The 15,811-nt window shown below is 44.8% G+C and overlaps 1 protein-coding gene across 2 annotated transcripts in view; it reads left to right on the top strand.

Annotated features, from left to right (window-relative positions):
* The first annotated feature begins 679 nt into the window (after window positions 1-679).
* The window catches only part of LOC117229429 (cell adhesion molecule Dscam2), a 353,961-nt gene continuing 338,829 nt past the window's right edge, over window positions 680-15,811 (top strand). The window contains exon 1 of one of the 2 annotated variants that reach the window (XM_033485864.2): window positions 680-1,099. In XM_033485864.2, the coding sequence (XP_033341755.2) occupies window positions 955-1,099 (145 nt within the window). In that variant the 5' untranslated portion in view covers window positions 680-954. The remainder of the gene's footprint in view (window positions 1,100-15,811) is intronic. The other variant, XM_033485865.2, reaches the window with a different exon arrangement.

Here is a 15,811-nt window from a genome sequence, read left to right as displayed (position 1 = left end):
AAGGGGCAGAAAACGCGAAAAAGCGGGACAAGTAATAATTTGAATACGCGCTGGCGGTCGGATAAAGGTGGTCCGCGGAAGGGTGGCTAATCGACGCCGTAACCCCGGCGTGCTATTTAATTTGCGTTCCCGTGACGGTGGCGTAAGGTTACACCGGGTTCTCTCGCTCTTTGAGGTCGTCGGTTGATGGTCGGCCGGCTCGGCGGACGACGGCAGGCGGGGCAGGGTGGGCGGTTGGGGGGTTGGGGGTGGGTGATTCCGACGGTGTACGCGTTGGATATTGCAACGGAACATGGACTGTCGGTCGAGGTGCAGGCGGGCGGCCGGCGCAGGGTGGACGCGGACTAGGACGCGGACGAGGACGAGGACGAGGACGAGGACGCGAAGAGGGAGGAGTTGTACCTGGATAACAGGGGGTGGCAGGGGCAGAGACAGAGGCAGAGGCGGCGGCCGGTGGTTCCCTGGTTGCCTCGGCCTGAGCTGCGGTCGGAGAGGTTCTTCGTAACCCCGCGGATACCCGTACTTAGGGGGAGGGGGGGTTGGCGGCGAGGAGCACCGCGTCCGTGTAGATGCAGGCCGGGGGTTGGTGTCCGTGGCCAACCCCACGGGGATCGCGAGGCAGCGCAGGATGTCTGCTGAGCGAGTGTACGAGTCGGGGTAGCCGAGGCTGGTCGAGGGAGACCGGCTGCGCACGAGCCACGAGCCACGAACGGTCGCGTCGCGGGAACCTGTCGCGCGCCGCCAAAGTCGAACAGTCTCTCACTGGCGCCCGACGCGGTGTGTGCCCGAGAGACTTGGTCAGGCTCGTTGATCAGGTGCGCGATTGTTCCTCGAGGAAGCACACGGCGCCCGGACACAGAGGTAGCGCACGGCTCGGGCAGGCCCTGCGAGGGGCTCGGACCGGACGGTGAACGGCCAGTTCCACACCTGGACGATCAATCCGGGTCGGACACCATGAGTGGAGAACGGCCGATGATAGCGATCAGTGGATGGTGCGCGAGGACGCGGCTCCGGATCGGCGATCCCCCGCGCCACGTGACTCCGGGATTCGCGAGACCCTGGATCGTCGCTGCTGTGACCCTGCTGCTCCTCGTACACGGTGAGTGCAGCACGCGAAATTCCTTTTCCGCGGAAGCTTTACCGACAGTCTCGGAGATGCTCGACCGCTCGTCGAGGCGACGAGCGTCCCTCTGCGCCCAAGAGACGAGGATCTTGACGAGGGGCAGGAGCGCGACGAGTTACGCGGATCATGTGCAGCGTCTTCGGAGACACCTCCGCGTCGCTGTCCTTCGATTCCGCCGACTCCGAGTCTCCGTGTCCCGACGTCCTCCTTGAATTAGCACGATTGCCAAGCTGGCTTCGCAGAAATCATTCTTCCGCTGATTGCACGTTTCCATCGGAAGTCTCGTTCCTGTACCGGGGACGCTGCTTTATTGGCCCCTGTCACGAGATCCGATCGCCTCGATTGCGGACGGGCTTTAGTCTCATCTTCTGATTCCATCGTGATCAGTACTCGGCCAGGAGTTTCATCGCTTCCGCGTTTCTTTCCGCCCTTTTTAAGTCGGCACTCGGACGACACTATTATCTTTAATCCTCCTACCGTGGCTTTTTTGGCCCGAACCGAGTCTCGTTACTCTTCATTTTCGTTCGCGTGGGTTTCAAGAGATTTCCTCTGTACGGGAACGGTTTAAGCTCGCGGCACACCGGGAATACGTGAATTAATGGGGCTGAAGCGGTTGTTGTTTGAAGAGCAATAAGTTTCACGTTGGATCGTAGCGTTGTTAATGATTTATGTTAGCCGCGATGGTTACTTGTCGATTAAGCATCCTAAATCCTGCGAAAAGTATTCGCCGCGGTTGGTTAAGCGCATCCGAAAGTCCAGGAGCAACGACGCGACGTTAATTGGAAACTGCTCCATAAGTTGTCAATCTCGGTTTGCCTGTCGAAGTACGCAGCGATTACGGGTTTCTTAGATTCATAGTGCACCCTACGGCAAACTCACGGTTGTCGGAGACGTTCGCAGTTTGCTTCCGACTCGATTCAATGACGCGGTTCCTGCTCGTCCTCGCCGTTATTTCATCCGTTTCATCTAATTGAAGGCGGCAGCCCAAGTAAAACGAAACTCCTGCGAAACTTTTGTCTGTGCTCGAATTCACGCGGCACGTTTACGAGAGAGAGGGAGAGAGAGAGAGAGAGAGAGAGAGAGAGAGAGAGAGAGAGAGAGAGAGAAGCGAACGAAATTCTACGTGGTATGCTAATCTCGCACGTGTTACGGCCGGGTCTCTGTTCTTTCGGCTGTATCTCGAGCCTCGGCTGTTTTATCGAATCGTTGGATTAAACAGAGGTCGAAGGGTGCAAACTTTCCGCGGGACTTTGTAACTGGCAAACGAATCCGCCTTTGCCGCTGATGGGGTAAAACGACGCAAAAAGCTGACGAACTCGACCAGGAAGTCCGTGACTCGGGATCCGAATTGGTTCTCCGGTAACTTCATGGGACCGTTGAAGGGAGTTGGACGTGCGTTCGCGGATGGCGTTGCTGCTATTTTTGCGGCTCGTTACACAGTCTTCTGTACAAACGGGACGGGATTACGTTCACCGGTTCAACGTTCACCTCTTAGCCTCGTTAAACCAAACGAAAATCGATGCCAGGTTATTGCTGAAACTTCTTCGGGGAAGGAAATTTCGGCAACTTCGGTGATCGAATCTCGCCGCGATCTAGATTGTTCCTTCTGGGCTTTCGCGAAAACTCGCCGATGGAGCGAACCACTTTCGAACATTGTGGAAAAAAGGGATAAATAGGTGTTTCGATGCTCCGGCCTAGCGTGCAGACAATTCTCTTGCTTGCTCACGGATGCATGCACGATCAGTTTCTATTAGGTTGTGTGATAAGTCCGTTCGCGTTAAGTACCTTGCAGCCGTTGACGCGAACGGATTTATTATAGAATCTATGCCTAATCTATCCTATTTCGAAGTGGACACTTCCAGCTTTCTTTTAAGCCAAGTTGCACAGAAATAGCTCTACGGGAACGTATTTTAAAATCCATCCGAACTTCTCTTTCTAAATCCCGTGAACCCCATGATGACAGCGGTCGATTTCTTTGAATTCTTCAAAATTATCTCGTCGCTCTATTGAAATCTAATCTACTCTGTCTTAAAGTGGACACTTCCAGCTTTCTTTCAAGCCAAGTTTCATAAAAATAGCTCTACGGAAACGTATCTCAAAATTCATCTAAACTTCTTCTAAATCTCGTAAATTCCATGATGTCAGAGGTCGATTCCATTGAATTTTTCAAAATGATCTCGTCCTTCTATTGAAATCTAAACTATTTACAATACTGTTTTAAAGTAGACACTTCCAGCTTTCATTTAAGCGACGTTGCATAATAATATCTCCACGAGAACGTATCTCAAAATTCATCCGAACTATCGCCATGAATTCGTGCAATTTTCCTTGTCTTCTCCTAGGTGTCAAAGATCCGCATTAAATAACTAATACGTTATCCTTAAGCTTCCGAATTTGCTCGCCTGTTTCAATTAATCGAACACCTAGCCGTAAGGTCCGTCGAGGCGCAAACGTGAAACGGTTTAATTGATCCATCCGTAGCAGATCATCGTAGACGGGGATCGTTAGTTTCCGAACGATCTGTTGTTGTCCGTCGCGCGATCGGTCAAACTACCCGTCGCCTATTAAAAAAATAATGATCGAGAGCGAAACGCGTGTGCCCGGGTCGCCGTGCGCTGGGTGAGCCGTGCTGGAAAATATCGCCGATAAACCGGCCTAGAGCTGTATCTCCTTTCGGCGTGTTACACGCGCTGGAACGCACGATACCGCTGACGTGGTTTATCGCGTTCTCCTCTAAAATGTAAACCGCCTCCGTCCGCGCTGAATCGCTGCCGGATTTATGGCAACGGCCGGCGCAACTTACAGCAGGTCTGCGTCGAGGACCCCGGGAGGACGAGGAGGACACTTGGACCCGGAAGGAACGGAAAACGCGTTCCTAGCGCCACGAGCCGGTTTAACGGCCGATCGCCAATGAAAATCCTTTCCGGGTCGCTTCGGAGCCGTTCCGACCACCGTCGATCCGCTCCCGCGCCTTTCGTTACGACGGTTTTCGTTTTTCACGGGGCGTGTTTACGTCGTTCCGGCCGGCTGTAAAGCGGAACCGGCCTGATCCACGAGCCGCGATAAATTTGTCGCAAGCCTCGCTACAACGCCGAACGAAAATTGTTTATAAGGGGGGACGAGGGGGTGGTTTCTCGTCGGTGTTGATGGCGGAACCGGACACGCGTCTACGCGGCTCTGTGCACATCGCTGTAAAAGTTTCGCACGCCAGGGATTCGTTTAAGAACCTGGACTTTGTTTCGCGACGGATCGAATGGCTTGGTCTCCGTAGCGTCCCGCGGAAAACAATGATAATAAAAAGCTTTATGTCGTGCGTCCTCGTGGAACCGGAAGACGGTAGATGTAAACGCTGTTTCGTATCCGAGTGAGTCGTGAAATGGACTCTGTCGCTTAGTTGGGCGAGCATCTTCTTCTACGCGATAACTTGTCGGACTCGTTGCGAGGATTTTGAAGACGGTCTCCTAATTAGAGTAATGTCTCTCTAATTGACGCTCGGATTGTACACAATTAATGGACAATTTGGAAAGAGGAGATACGATTATTCGAGCTTTGAAGTTCGTTTTCATAGTTACGAGTTATCAACGATTATAAAAACGAGCTGCGAGGATCGAATAATCGTATCTCCACTTCCCAAATTGTCCATTTTTGTGCAGCGTTAATTAGGGAGATATTACTGTACACATGCGACAGTAACGACATTTCAGATTGATAGAAAATTATAGATTTTTATTATCGATATTTAAAGAGTGGAGTCTTTTCAGTATTACCAAATTCATTTTTGCGCGGATTGTACAATTGGGTAATTGATATTCTCGACACTAACGTCCCAAAAAACTACAAATTATTTCATTTGACCTATAATCATCTAACTATGTTCGATGAGTATACTCATCGTGCATAAAAAGTACTGACCATTGGCTGTTTAAATTGTAATTTCAGAGGAAGCAAAAGCATATTCTCAAATTTCAAGACGTTTAGAATATTTCAAGGCCAGGCCAGAATAAAGCAAACAAATAAAAAATATGAATAACTATATAAATAATTCTCGATATTGGCGTTCGACGTGCTTCAAATTCTTGAGAAACACATGATTTAGCTTCAAATGTATGCGAAATAGTAGATTTTCCTTCAAATTAATGAGAACCAGAAGGCTAAGCTTCAAATTCATGCGAAACACATGATTTAGCTTCAAATCTATGCGAAATAGTAGATTTAGCTTCAAATCCATGAGAACCAAAAGACAAAGCTACAAATCCATGCGAATCAAACGATTTTTCTCCGAATTCATGCGAAACACATCATTTAGCTTCAAATCCATGCGAAACAAAAGATTAAGCTACAAATCCATGCGAAGCGAACGATTTAGCTTCAAATGAATTCGAAGTAGAAGATTTAGCATCAAATTCTTGAGAAACACATGATTTAGCTTCAAATCTATGCGAAATAGTACACGGTCCGCGCCTACATGATGATACAATTATTTCACTTCCTTACACGTTTGAGAAGGTGTCGGAACACTTTCGCGAGCCGGTTTGTTTAGGGGCAATGAACGTATTCCAGCCGAGTAGCCTTTAATCAGCGTAGCTGAAGGGATCGCAGGTAATCCGTTCGTGAGGGACAAGCCCGCAGCAACTTGGCGTGTTGCAAATTCATTTCGATGGACATCAGAATTTCGAGGCAGCGTGACGGCGTAGCTTCGGATTAGCCAGCACGGCTCGTGTATAGTCTTGCGGACGCGCAGCGTCGCGTGTAACACGTTCCGGGGGAGGGGTGCGGGACCACCGATAACGTTCGCCGGCCGCGTAATCGCGTGATAAAATGGAAGGGCGGTTCGCGACACGGGAATCCCGAACATCCGAGATTGCCGGGATGAATTCCGTTACGTGGCCAGGAGCCACCTTAAAGTTCGACGCGCGCGCCAGCCACGGGATACGTACGCGTACTTGCGTATTACGCGGCCCGGCCCGGCCCGGCACGGCACGGCACGGCCCGACCCGGCCCGAACGACCGGCTCGCGCGAAATTAGTCCGCAGTCGGAGGCGGAGTGGGACCCTCGAGTGTAAAGTTAACTTCCGGCCTGAACTTTCGAATAGTAAGAACCGGGTCACGACTCTGTCAGGCGGCGACCGCGAAGGACGGTGGGGGCGGGAAGACGGGAAGCCGAGGAACGGAGACGAGTTAACCCTAGAACTCCTCGGGGAGGGTTCGCTGAACCCACAAGTCAGAAAACATTGAATAAGAGGCAGTTTTCTTGCGTCCGGAAAGAGTCTCGGGACAATTATTTATTTTTCTCTCCAACAATCGGCGTGCCTCAGATCTCCCCGTTCGCGAGAACGCCGGGGACAGGATTGTTTTGGAAGCACGGTTTTTATGGAACCCGTAGAAAATTCTGTAATAACAGGCTCAGGCATTTTTGTTTCGTATGGGCTGCGACTATTGCAGCGGCACGATGTCATTTCTGAAACTGTATTACGATTCGTTGGATTTGTCGTACAGCTTTTTTAATAACGACTAATATTTGGCGCACTGATCATAACATCACTCATTTAACATACGAAAAGTGATGTAACAAAATGAATAATTCACATTCGGCTAAGTTCTTCGGTCACGTTCAATCAAACAATCTCACAGAATAACGATATATGGTGGCCACACTTGAGAAAAGTTTACTGCCTTAGCATTATTGACAAACAAGACTTTAGTATGTTCTTAATACGCGTCGCTTCTAATGTTATAATGAACGTTGTTATCAGAATTTTTACAATTTAAGATAATAGAATTTGCAATTGCTCAAACCTTGTCCAACCACATCGACTTGGCCCAGTATCTTTCACTCAAGTACAATATTTCTAAAAGAGAAAAAAATAGCACAATTCGCTTGACCAAAAGATACACGGTATTTCTGGCTTCTTGAACTAGAAATAATAGTATAAAGTATATATAATAATAATAGTATAAGTATAGAGCTGAAGCTATTAGTTGTTAACTTATTTATTTAAATATACACGCGTGATCGCCCATTTTCACAACAACAAAAGCATAACTTATGACTCGACAGCGGATTTCATGCATTTATAGCAAAAATGAGTAAACCAAATACAAAACACTAAATACATCCAAAGAATTTAAAAATTCTGTTGTACTAACTTTCATTCGTTTAAATGACTAAGAAAAAAATAAATATACATGTACAGTAAATTTCCCTCAATTTTTCTTCAGCTTGTAAATAAAAGTGGACAATTTGGAAAGAGGAGATGCGATTATTCGAGTCTACTATACGATTACTCCTCTTCCCAAATTGTCCATTTTTGTTTACAAGCTGAAGGAAAATCAGAGAGAATTTTCTATAGTTCCTGGAGCTTGCGATAAGTGCATTTTTCATTTTGCACAAAAATACGCCGTCTACTTACAGCGAATAACGGAGAATCAGTGAAACAGAAAACAGTTTCTAAAATCTTGTTCTAGATCTAGTAACACTGAATTAAATTACGTCAATCTTATCACTATTATTATTTGCGAATGTGCATGTCCCGTAAAATGGGTTAACTGTGCATATCCCGTCGTTCTCGTTGACGTATGAATCGAAGAACGGTATCGCGCCGAAATAAGCACAACGTTGCTAAAGATCCGGTGGCATTTTATCGAAAATTTTTCAAAACGTACCGTTTAAATATTTAAGGAGTACGAATGTGTTTCTTATGCACGATATCCTGAACAGCTCGGCGAGAGCCCACACTCGAAATGTTGCCGAGTTGATACGGTTAACCGAATACCCAATGGGGGACGTCTTCTTTTTCCCCTGTCGTGCTCCAGATCGACCCAGTTCGCGTTTTAACGTGGGAAACCGGCCAGCCCTCTCCCTCTAATTTATCTTGTTATTTACATTAACGAATCCGGTCAGCGGAACGTTTGCGAACGCCGGAACCGATCCGTGTACCGACCAGATTTTTCTCGATCGATGGATTTCGGGGAATGCTTGTTTACTGCCAGGGGATAGGGGATTGCTAGGCTAAACACGAGATGTTGTTCTACAATAAAGCGGCAATGTTTGACGTCGATTTAAGCCACGGCACGGCGCCCGAGTAGATTGTTCGGAATTAATTGAGGATTATGCATCGATGGAATTCTGTATCTCGGTTAATTATTTTGCGCTGCCGCGATCTTTTAGCGTTCACGCCGACACGAGAGAGGGGGGAGGGGGGGGGGTGGATCGAAATTCAAAATTTAAATACGAAACTGTTCCGATCCGGTGCTTTTAAATTGTTTACGCGTTCCGATCGCTTGCACAAGTACGAAATGATGCGAGATATTTATTGTAAATAGCATCGTTGTTTATGTTACAAACCGGAAGCTCGCGTCCTGTTCGCATCTGCATTTTGATCCTTTTCGCTCGAATGGCGAATCCGAGGTTAATTGAGAACGATGGAAACGATCGTACCGCGTGGAAAAATCATTTTCACACCGTGTATCTTGCGTATACATATTTAGAACAAGGCTGCGGAATTTCGTAAAATTCAAGAAGTCGTATGAAATGGAAATACTTTAGCTCTCGGTTAAACTATCTCGAATTTGGAGTTGAAATGATCTCGAATGCCAAAGGTTGATATCTCGGAAGACGATTGGAAATTTTTTGAACACGTTTCTCTTGGATGGGGCTGTTAGAACGAGAGAATTAAATCAAGATTTCTGCGACGTTCGCGAAAGGTTAGAACAATCATAACTATTTCCGTCGGTTCTAAAATTAAATGCTTTTCACCTTAAACGATCCAATAGATCTATAAGGGTATCTCTTCTAGACACGCCGACGAGACTTCACCCTATAACATTGTTTCGCTGACAATGAGCCGACGAACCTATCCATCATGCTACGGTAGGACACAATCCTGCCTTATTTACCCGGGGAACCGTAAAGATTTCGACATACTATATTCGCCGTATCCAGTAATACACGATATTATATCGCATGTATGTGTATATATATACTCGCATCCAGTAAGGAATTTTTCCTGTTTCCGTCCGCCGCAGCATTTTTCCGAAATCATATTTCAGAAATCCTTTCGGTTTGAAAGCGGTGTCTTGTCCCCATCCCGAGCAATATTTCTCCGGGTTCGTTCGCGTCACCGTTCCCGAAGCGAGTTAAATCTCCCCCGAACGGATACCGGCGCAGAAATACGTTTCGAATATCCGGCCCGGCCGGTCGATCGCGAATTTACGCGGCGAAAATGCTCGCTAACGATTATTAAAAATATCGCCGGGCTCAGCGTTCCTGTTAGGGGAGCACGATTTGCGATGCATCGCTTCCGGTAATCCAGTTCCGGCCGAAGTTAACCCGTCGGAAAACTGGGAACGGTGACCGACGATGGGGCAAATTTCCTATTAAAATGAAATAGAAGGGCCGCGTTAATAACGCCGCCTGGCAACTTGACCGTCTATTATCGCGAGTTCGAGGCTTGTTGGGAAATTCGGAAACCGGCCACGCTAATTGGCCGCCGGAAAATTGAGGAACGCGCCCGTCCGCCGCAGACACGGCGGATGCCGGATAAAGGACTTTCCTCATAAAGCGGATATAACCCTACCGGTTCATCGTTGCTCCTACCGGTATCCGCGGCGCGTTTCGTTACGCTCGGGAGAACGGTGTTGTTTTCAATTCACAACAAACATCCGAGGTCGCTAAATTTCGGGTTGCTGTGAATTTCACCGCGCTAATTCTACGCCTATGTAATTTATTGCTACACCGATGCTGAGGGTCGACGAAGTCGGTCAAGCGTGCGATGCGGCACGCGTCGCGAATTCTTGGGAGACTTCTAAGAAAAACCGCGGAGTTTCAAGACACGTGACCAATCTCCGTAGAATCGTAGCATGTAGCCTCCGAATTGCCTTCGAATAGTGGCGCGTGGCCTCCGAATTGCCTTCGAATAGTGGCGCGTGCCCTCTGAATTGCCTTCGAATCGAGGCAAAAAATTTAGAAAAAAAATTAAAATCATCGTCTTTATCCTACCATGCCCCGAGTTATAATTGGAGTGCGGATTTTATGCATTTATGAGAAAAATGAGTAGCTGAAACATAAAATTGTAAAGGCATAAGAAGAATTTAATAATATCGTCGAACTATTTTCAATTTACCAAAATTATCTTAAAAGATAATTTATTTTTGTTTCGTTTCCGTTTCACACATTGGACTTGGACAATTTTTATTTCGTGTAAAGACCCACCATCTATTTATAATTTTGAGAAAAACGCTGCTAATTCTTATTTTAGAATGTCTACAGGATATTCAGTAACTTTTGGGACCCAACGTAGTAAATAGTTTAAACGTGACAGCCGTTTCGAGTTGTCGGGGCGATGTCACGCCCCTTGCGTACTCTGCGGAATTTTTATGCGGTGTGTACAGTAAAGGTTAACGCGGACGTCTGGTTAGGGAAATGAAATTTTCCATTATTTATTCTGGCTTTCATGAGATAGTACGTACACGCATGCCTTGCATACACGGGACGAGTCGTCTAAGATTTTCATCGAAACTGCCATTGTTGTTTTTAATGGTACAAGAAAATGTGGAAGGAAAGAAATGTTCGACTCGGAGGAATGATAAACTCGAGAAAAAAGCATCTCTTCCGTCACAAAAATTGCCCCACTACTTCATTTCCTTACTCATTTTCTTGCATCGTTAAAAAGTTAAGAGAAAATCTTAGACGACTGCATAAATGTATGTCCGTACGCTACGCAATAAAAGTGATTTAATCTTGAGATTTAGTTTGAGCGAAAATTAAACAGGAAGTTAATTAAAATAGGTTAATAAAAGAGATATTTGATTGAACGCGACTTTTTATTGGAAAAATTCATAATAAATGTTCGCGTTCTATTTCAGATTTGACCGATCGAAGGAATCGTCCAATGAACCCATTTTAATAAGCCATTTCATAAAAACTATGCCAAGCGAAAATTTGTCACTGCTACCGATAGAAATAAAGTGGAAACTTTCTGAACGTTCGGTAATTTTTACGTTCACCTGTATCGTATTACAAATCCCATAAAATCACAACGATTCGACGTAGGCTTACAAAAAGTTCAGAGTGCGATATAAATTGACAGGAGTTTAATCTACTAAATTGAACGTGGCATTTGGACATGACAATACCAAATTGTTTTCATTTGTAACGCGAGTATTTTTATATGCAACGAATTCGTTTAATTAAATACCTTCCTGCACAAAACAACGAAAGATTGACCCAATTTCAGAATTGAAAATATTGTTAGCAGTACGATGCAATCGTAATGTCACGAATATTAATTTATCTTCGGATTTTGCTCAAGAAAAACTATATCATTTTTGTTTAATCCTCACTTAATCTGTACATGATAAATAATTTCTGGGTAATAAATAATCTTTACGTAATAAATAATCTTTACTAATTATTATTTCTGGTTCCAGAAATTACCGAATGTTCTTTAGACACTCTGAAATAATTTTATTTTCATTAAATCAATTTTTGCAGTTTCACTCATTTTCGAAGAAACGGAATAGATGATCTATAAAACAATGGAAATGTGATCATTTAAATGATGCATAAAGATTCGCAGTCCAATTCCAACTTGCAGGCAGCAAAAGATGAGAGACACGAAAAAACGATTTGCGAACGAAATTTCGTGAAGGTGTCCTACACTCCAACAGTACAATAACCTTGAAACAAATTAAGATTTTCTGTATTATTCGTTTAAATTCAACGAGCTAGTTGTCTCGGAGTATGTCATCGTTGGTGACCCTGACACTGCGGGACCGACACGCCGTCAAAGACGTTTAGAGAATAAAGTTAGGTGCCGCGTAGGGACATTTCTCGAGTGCATCCACTGGCGGCTGCCTAATGTCACTAATGGAGAGAGAGCGCACCCACGTTGTCTAGCAGAGGAATAATTGTCTAGGTGAATTAGCCTGTTAGTCGTATCGATTCCGCGAACGCTTCCCGGCCGGGAACAGCGTGTGCTCGGAGAGACAAGGGGACTTCGAAAGGGTGCAGGCGAGTGGACACTTAGCATTTATATTCTTTCGCTGGCCACTGAAACGAGGCAACCGCTCCTCGGCTTTGAGCAACTTCTTATCGCTCTCCGAAGGATTTTCACCGACGCCTTTTCCGATTTCAATTCAAGTGCGTTCGAACACCGAACGTCGCTTTCCCCGTTATTGGATTAAAGGATTAACCCCCGGGATGTACGAGGAATTATAAAGTCATCGGGAGCCTTTCAGACGCGATAGCACGGTATATATAACGCCGGCCGATAAATCGCGACTCCTTTAATCTATCGCGGAGACGGGCGAAACTTTTGTCTCGTTGAAAGCTTTTTCGAATAACGAATAAAACTTCGCCGCGAGTCTCCTCCTCCGTGATTCATTCGGACGGGAGCAACCGTTTCGCGACTGTATATGAATATAATTTATTTCAGTTGTAATACTTCGCAATCTTTGCGTAGGTTTGCAACGTCTAATCTGATTAATCCATCAAGGTTCTCGCGTGCGTGGGTAATTTTTATAATCGTCCATCAAATACTCGAAACAAATGGCGGCGCAGAAAACAATAAAAAGCTAAGAAAGGAAGAAATCATTTCACAGCATGACATGATATTACATGAAATAATATTAATGCAATATTAATTTAACACTTCGGTATTCTAAAAATCCTAGTAACACTCAGTTTGTTCGATATGGTACAATGAACACGAATTTCAAAGCCTAATTAAAAATTAACGTCGCGCATTCGAGTCGGTTATTTCATGCATCTATGATAAAAATTACTAAAAAAATTACTAAGCGGAGTGCAAAACGGTGAAGATATTAGAAGAATTTAAGGATATTGTTCAATTATTTCCAACTTGTTACAATTACTGAAATAGAAAATTTTGACTTGTTTTTTACGATCAACTTGGATAATTTTTATTTTGCGTAAAGATCCGCAGTCTATTTATGAATTGGCTAACGGAGATCTACATATCATGTCCCGTCCTCTTAAAACGGTATGATCATACATCGCTGACCAGGTCAGGGCACGCAAGAGGGAAATGGTAGAAATACCATGGACCGCAAAGGGTTAATTTCCTTCGTACGGCATGTGCTAATTAAACTGCGCAGGCTCGCACAACCGGTCTTTACGTGGATGTTTATGAAACGGAATTCTTGAAACGCTGGGACGTTCCATGCGCCCGGTCTTAACCGTGAGTAATTTTAACCAGCAAACGTTACAAAGTGGTTACCTGGAATCCCAGAAGAATAAACATTGCTACGAAAATTAGAAGCGAATCTTTTCCGCGGCAACTTGGCCGGCTTCGTCGATTTCACCGAAACGAATCTGCCGTTTAATTTTCAGCAGATTTCTCGAAAAGTACGTTCCGTGATACGATTGGTGCTTTCTAAACGGAATACAGTAAATTCTCTCCAATTGGCGCTCAGATCGTCCACAAAAATGTACAATGATTATTACATCATATATATATATATATATTGTTTAATAATCGTATAATATTAATCGAATAATTTTGTTTTGTTTACGATTATTCGAGCCTTGCGGCTCGTTTTTATAGTTGTTGAATAATCGTATAATATTAATCGAATAATCGCATAATAATAATAATAATCATGTAATATCATATATATATATATATATATATATGATATTAATATTATTCGATTAATATTATACGATTATTAAACAACTATAAAAACGAGCCGCAAGGCTCGAATAATCGTAAATTGTCCAATAATCCAAAATTGTCTATTTTTATGTACACTCATTTTTGCGAGCGCCAATTAAAAAGAATTTACTGTGATCAGCAAATGTTCCAGAATCGAGTTTCTCAGCTGCTACTTTATTTTCATTGGTCCTGCGCGCTAAGTAATCTTCTTTGCGATAATAGCTCGCCGCAAATTTAGCCTTTGATAATTCCATGCTACCTAATTACAACGCGAAATATTGCGCTAATTAGCTGAGCTTAGGGAATTTCGGTGAAAGAAGAACGCGCAGTGTGGTAAAATGACCAAATCGCGTCAAGATCAAAGAGCTTGTGGAAAAACATCGATTTAAGTAGAAAAAACTGAGGAAATCGCGACTTTCTCGTTGAAACGTTTCGATAAATCGCTGACCTCTTTTTCCATAAAATACTGAAGTGGTAGATCAATTTTGCCATCGGATTTGAAATTAGCGTGCCAATGTCTACGGGAAATGATGCGACATGTCTTAAAATAAAATCCAACTGTACATGGTGTTGGATAAGTTCTGATTTTGTAGAAATATTTCTAATTTAACATAAAAAACAATGGAAAATGTTTCCACTATATCCTCTCTATCCCCCCTTATCCTTCAACGTAAAGCAAAAAACATCGCTTCGTCTCGCCCCTACGAAAAATTCATCGAATTCGACGAATCTACGTCACTTCGCGACACTGCGCGGCGGCGTTTACGTTTCAGCGGCGAACATAACGCGAGACATTTTCGTTTTAATCGAATCCATTCGGAGCGCCTGCGCAACGACGTTATTTCATCGCGATGTTTCCGCACACACCGGCCGTATTCTTCCGTTTATTGGGGGTAGGATCCTCGTTACCAGCTGATTAGGTATACTTCCCTCTGAAAAGGGAGGAACAAGCGGCCATAACGAGGGGCTCGTTCCGTGAAATACATTCCCAGGGATTACGATCATTCGCGGGGTCACGTTATCGCCAACGACGGGGCTAATTGATGAAACGCAGCGGTGCAACAACGGGGATCGTTGATCTCGCGGAAGTCGTTCGCGCGGTCCGTCAGTCGTGAACTTTAATTTCCTGCGTGACGAGCTCTGAATGCGCGGTCGCGGCCACGCAAACCGAGCACGACGGCCCCGGCCGACGTGCAGCCCGGCGATTTACCGAAACTCCATCGTGGCCGGGCCACCGTCGACGTCAGAAATGTTTTTATCAATGGCTACGCCGCTGGTTTCCAGAAATTTATTTGCTGGCCACCGGCGGAGTGCCCTGTTGCACATCGATCCGCAGTTTACCGGGCTAACCGGAGAAGTTTTATGATTAATGTCTCTGGCCGAGTGGCGAAATCGAAAAGCGAATTTCATCGGCGAATTTTTGTAGCGTGTTCAATGTACTTCAATTTCAACAATGCGTTTCGTTCGCGTGCAGCTTATTTTCGGGTGAAACACGTGTCCGTTTTGCGCGGGTATCCGGACAATTAATTAAGTTTTTCCGGGCAGCGCGAAACGGTTTCGGCGAAACACGCGGTTCCACGAAATAACGTTCGACATGTATTATCTTTCATCGACCGCCGGAGAAAATAATGATATATTTGAGCAATTGGTTGTTTACTTCATTTTCGTATGCTACTAATTCCATATTTCGAAAATACACCGGTCAAGATTTCGCTGGTTTAGGGGCCGTTTAATCCTTGACTTTGGAGGTTGCTTTCATCTCCTAAATGTGATCGATACCAGTAGAAAGAAACCACACGTTTCAATATATTGAAACAAGTTCCATTATATGTACTCATATTTCTTTAACTGCAATCTCCCGCGTGAGTTTCACGGGAATTGGCTCTAGCGACTTTATACATTTCATTCCACGATTCCTTTTGTTTCAAGGATTAGAGTCTTATGGATATCTAAGTTGTTAACAACATATTCGTTTGCTGGATGTTAGTTAAAAGAGGAGGAGATTGTAGAG

Source organism: Megalopta genalis, chromosome 3 (genome assembly GCF_051020955.1).
Source record: "Megalopta genalis isolate 19385.01 chromosome 3, iyMegGena1_principal, whole genome shotgun sequence".
NCBI classification, from domain to species: domain Eukaryota; kingdom Metazoa; phylum Arthropoda; class Insecta; order Hymenoptera; family Halictidae; genus Megalopta; species Megalopta genalis.
Note: the sequence above shows the minus strand (reverse complement) of the source record. Positions and strands in the feature narration are given on the sequence as shown.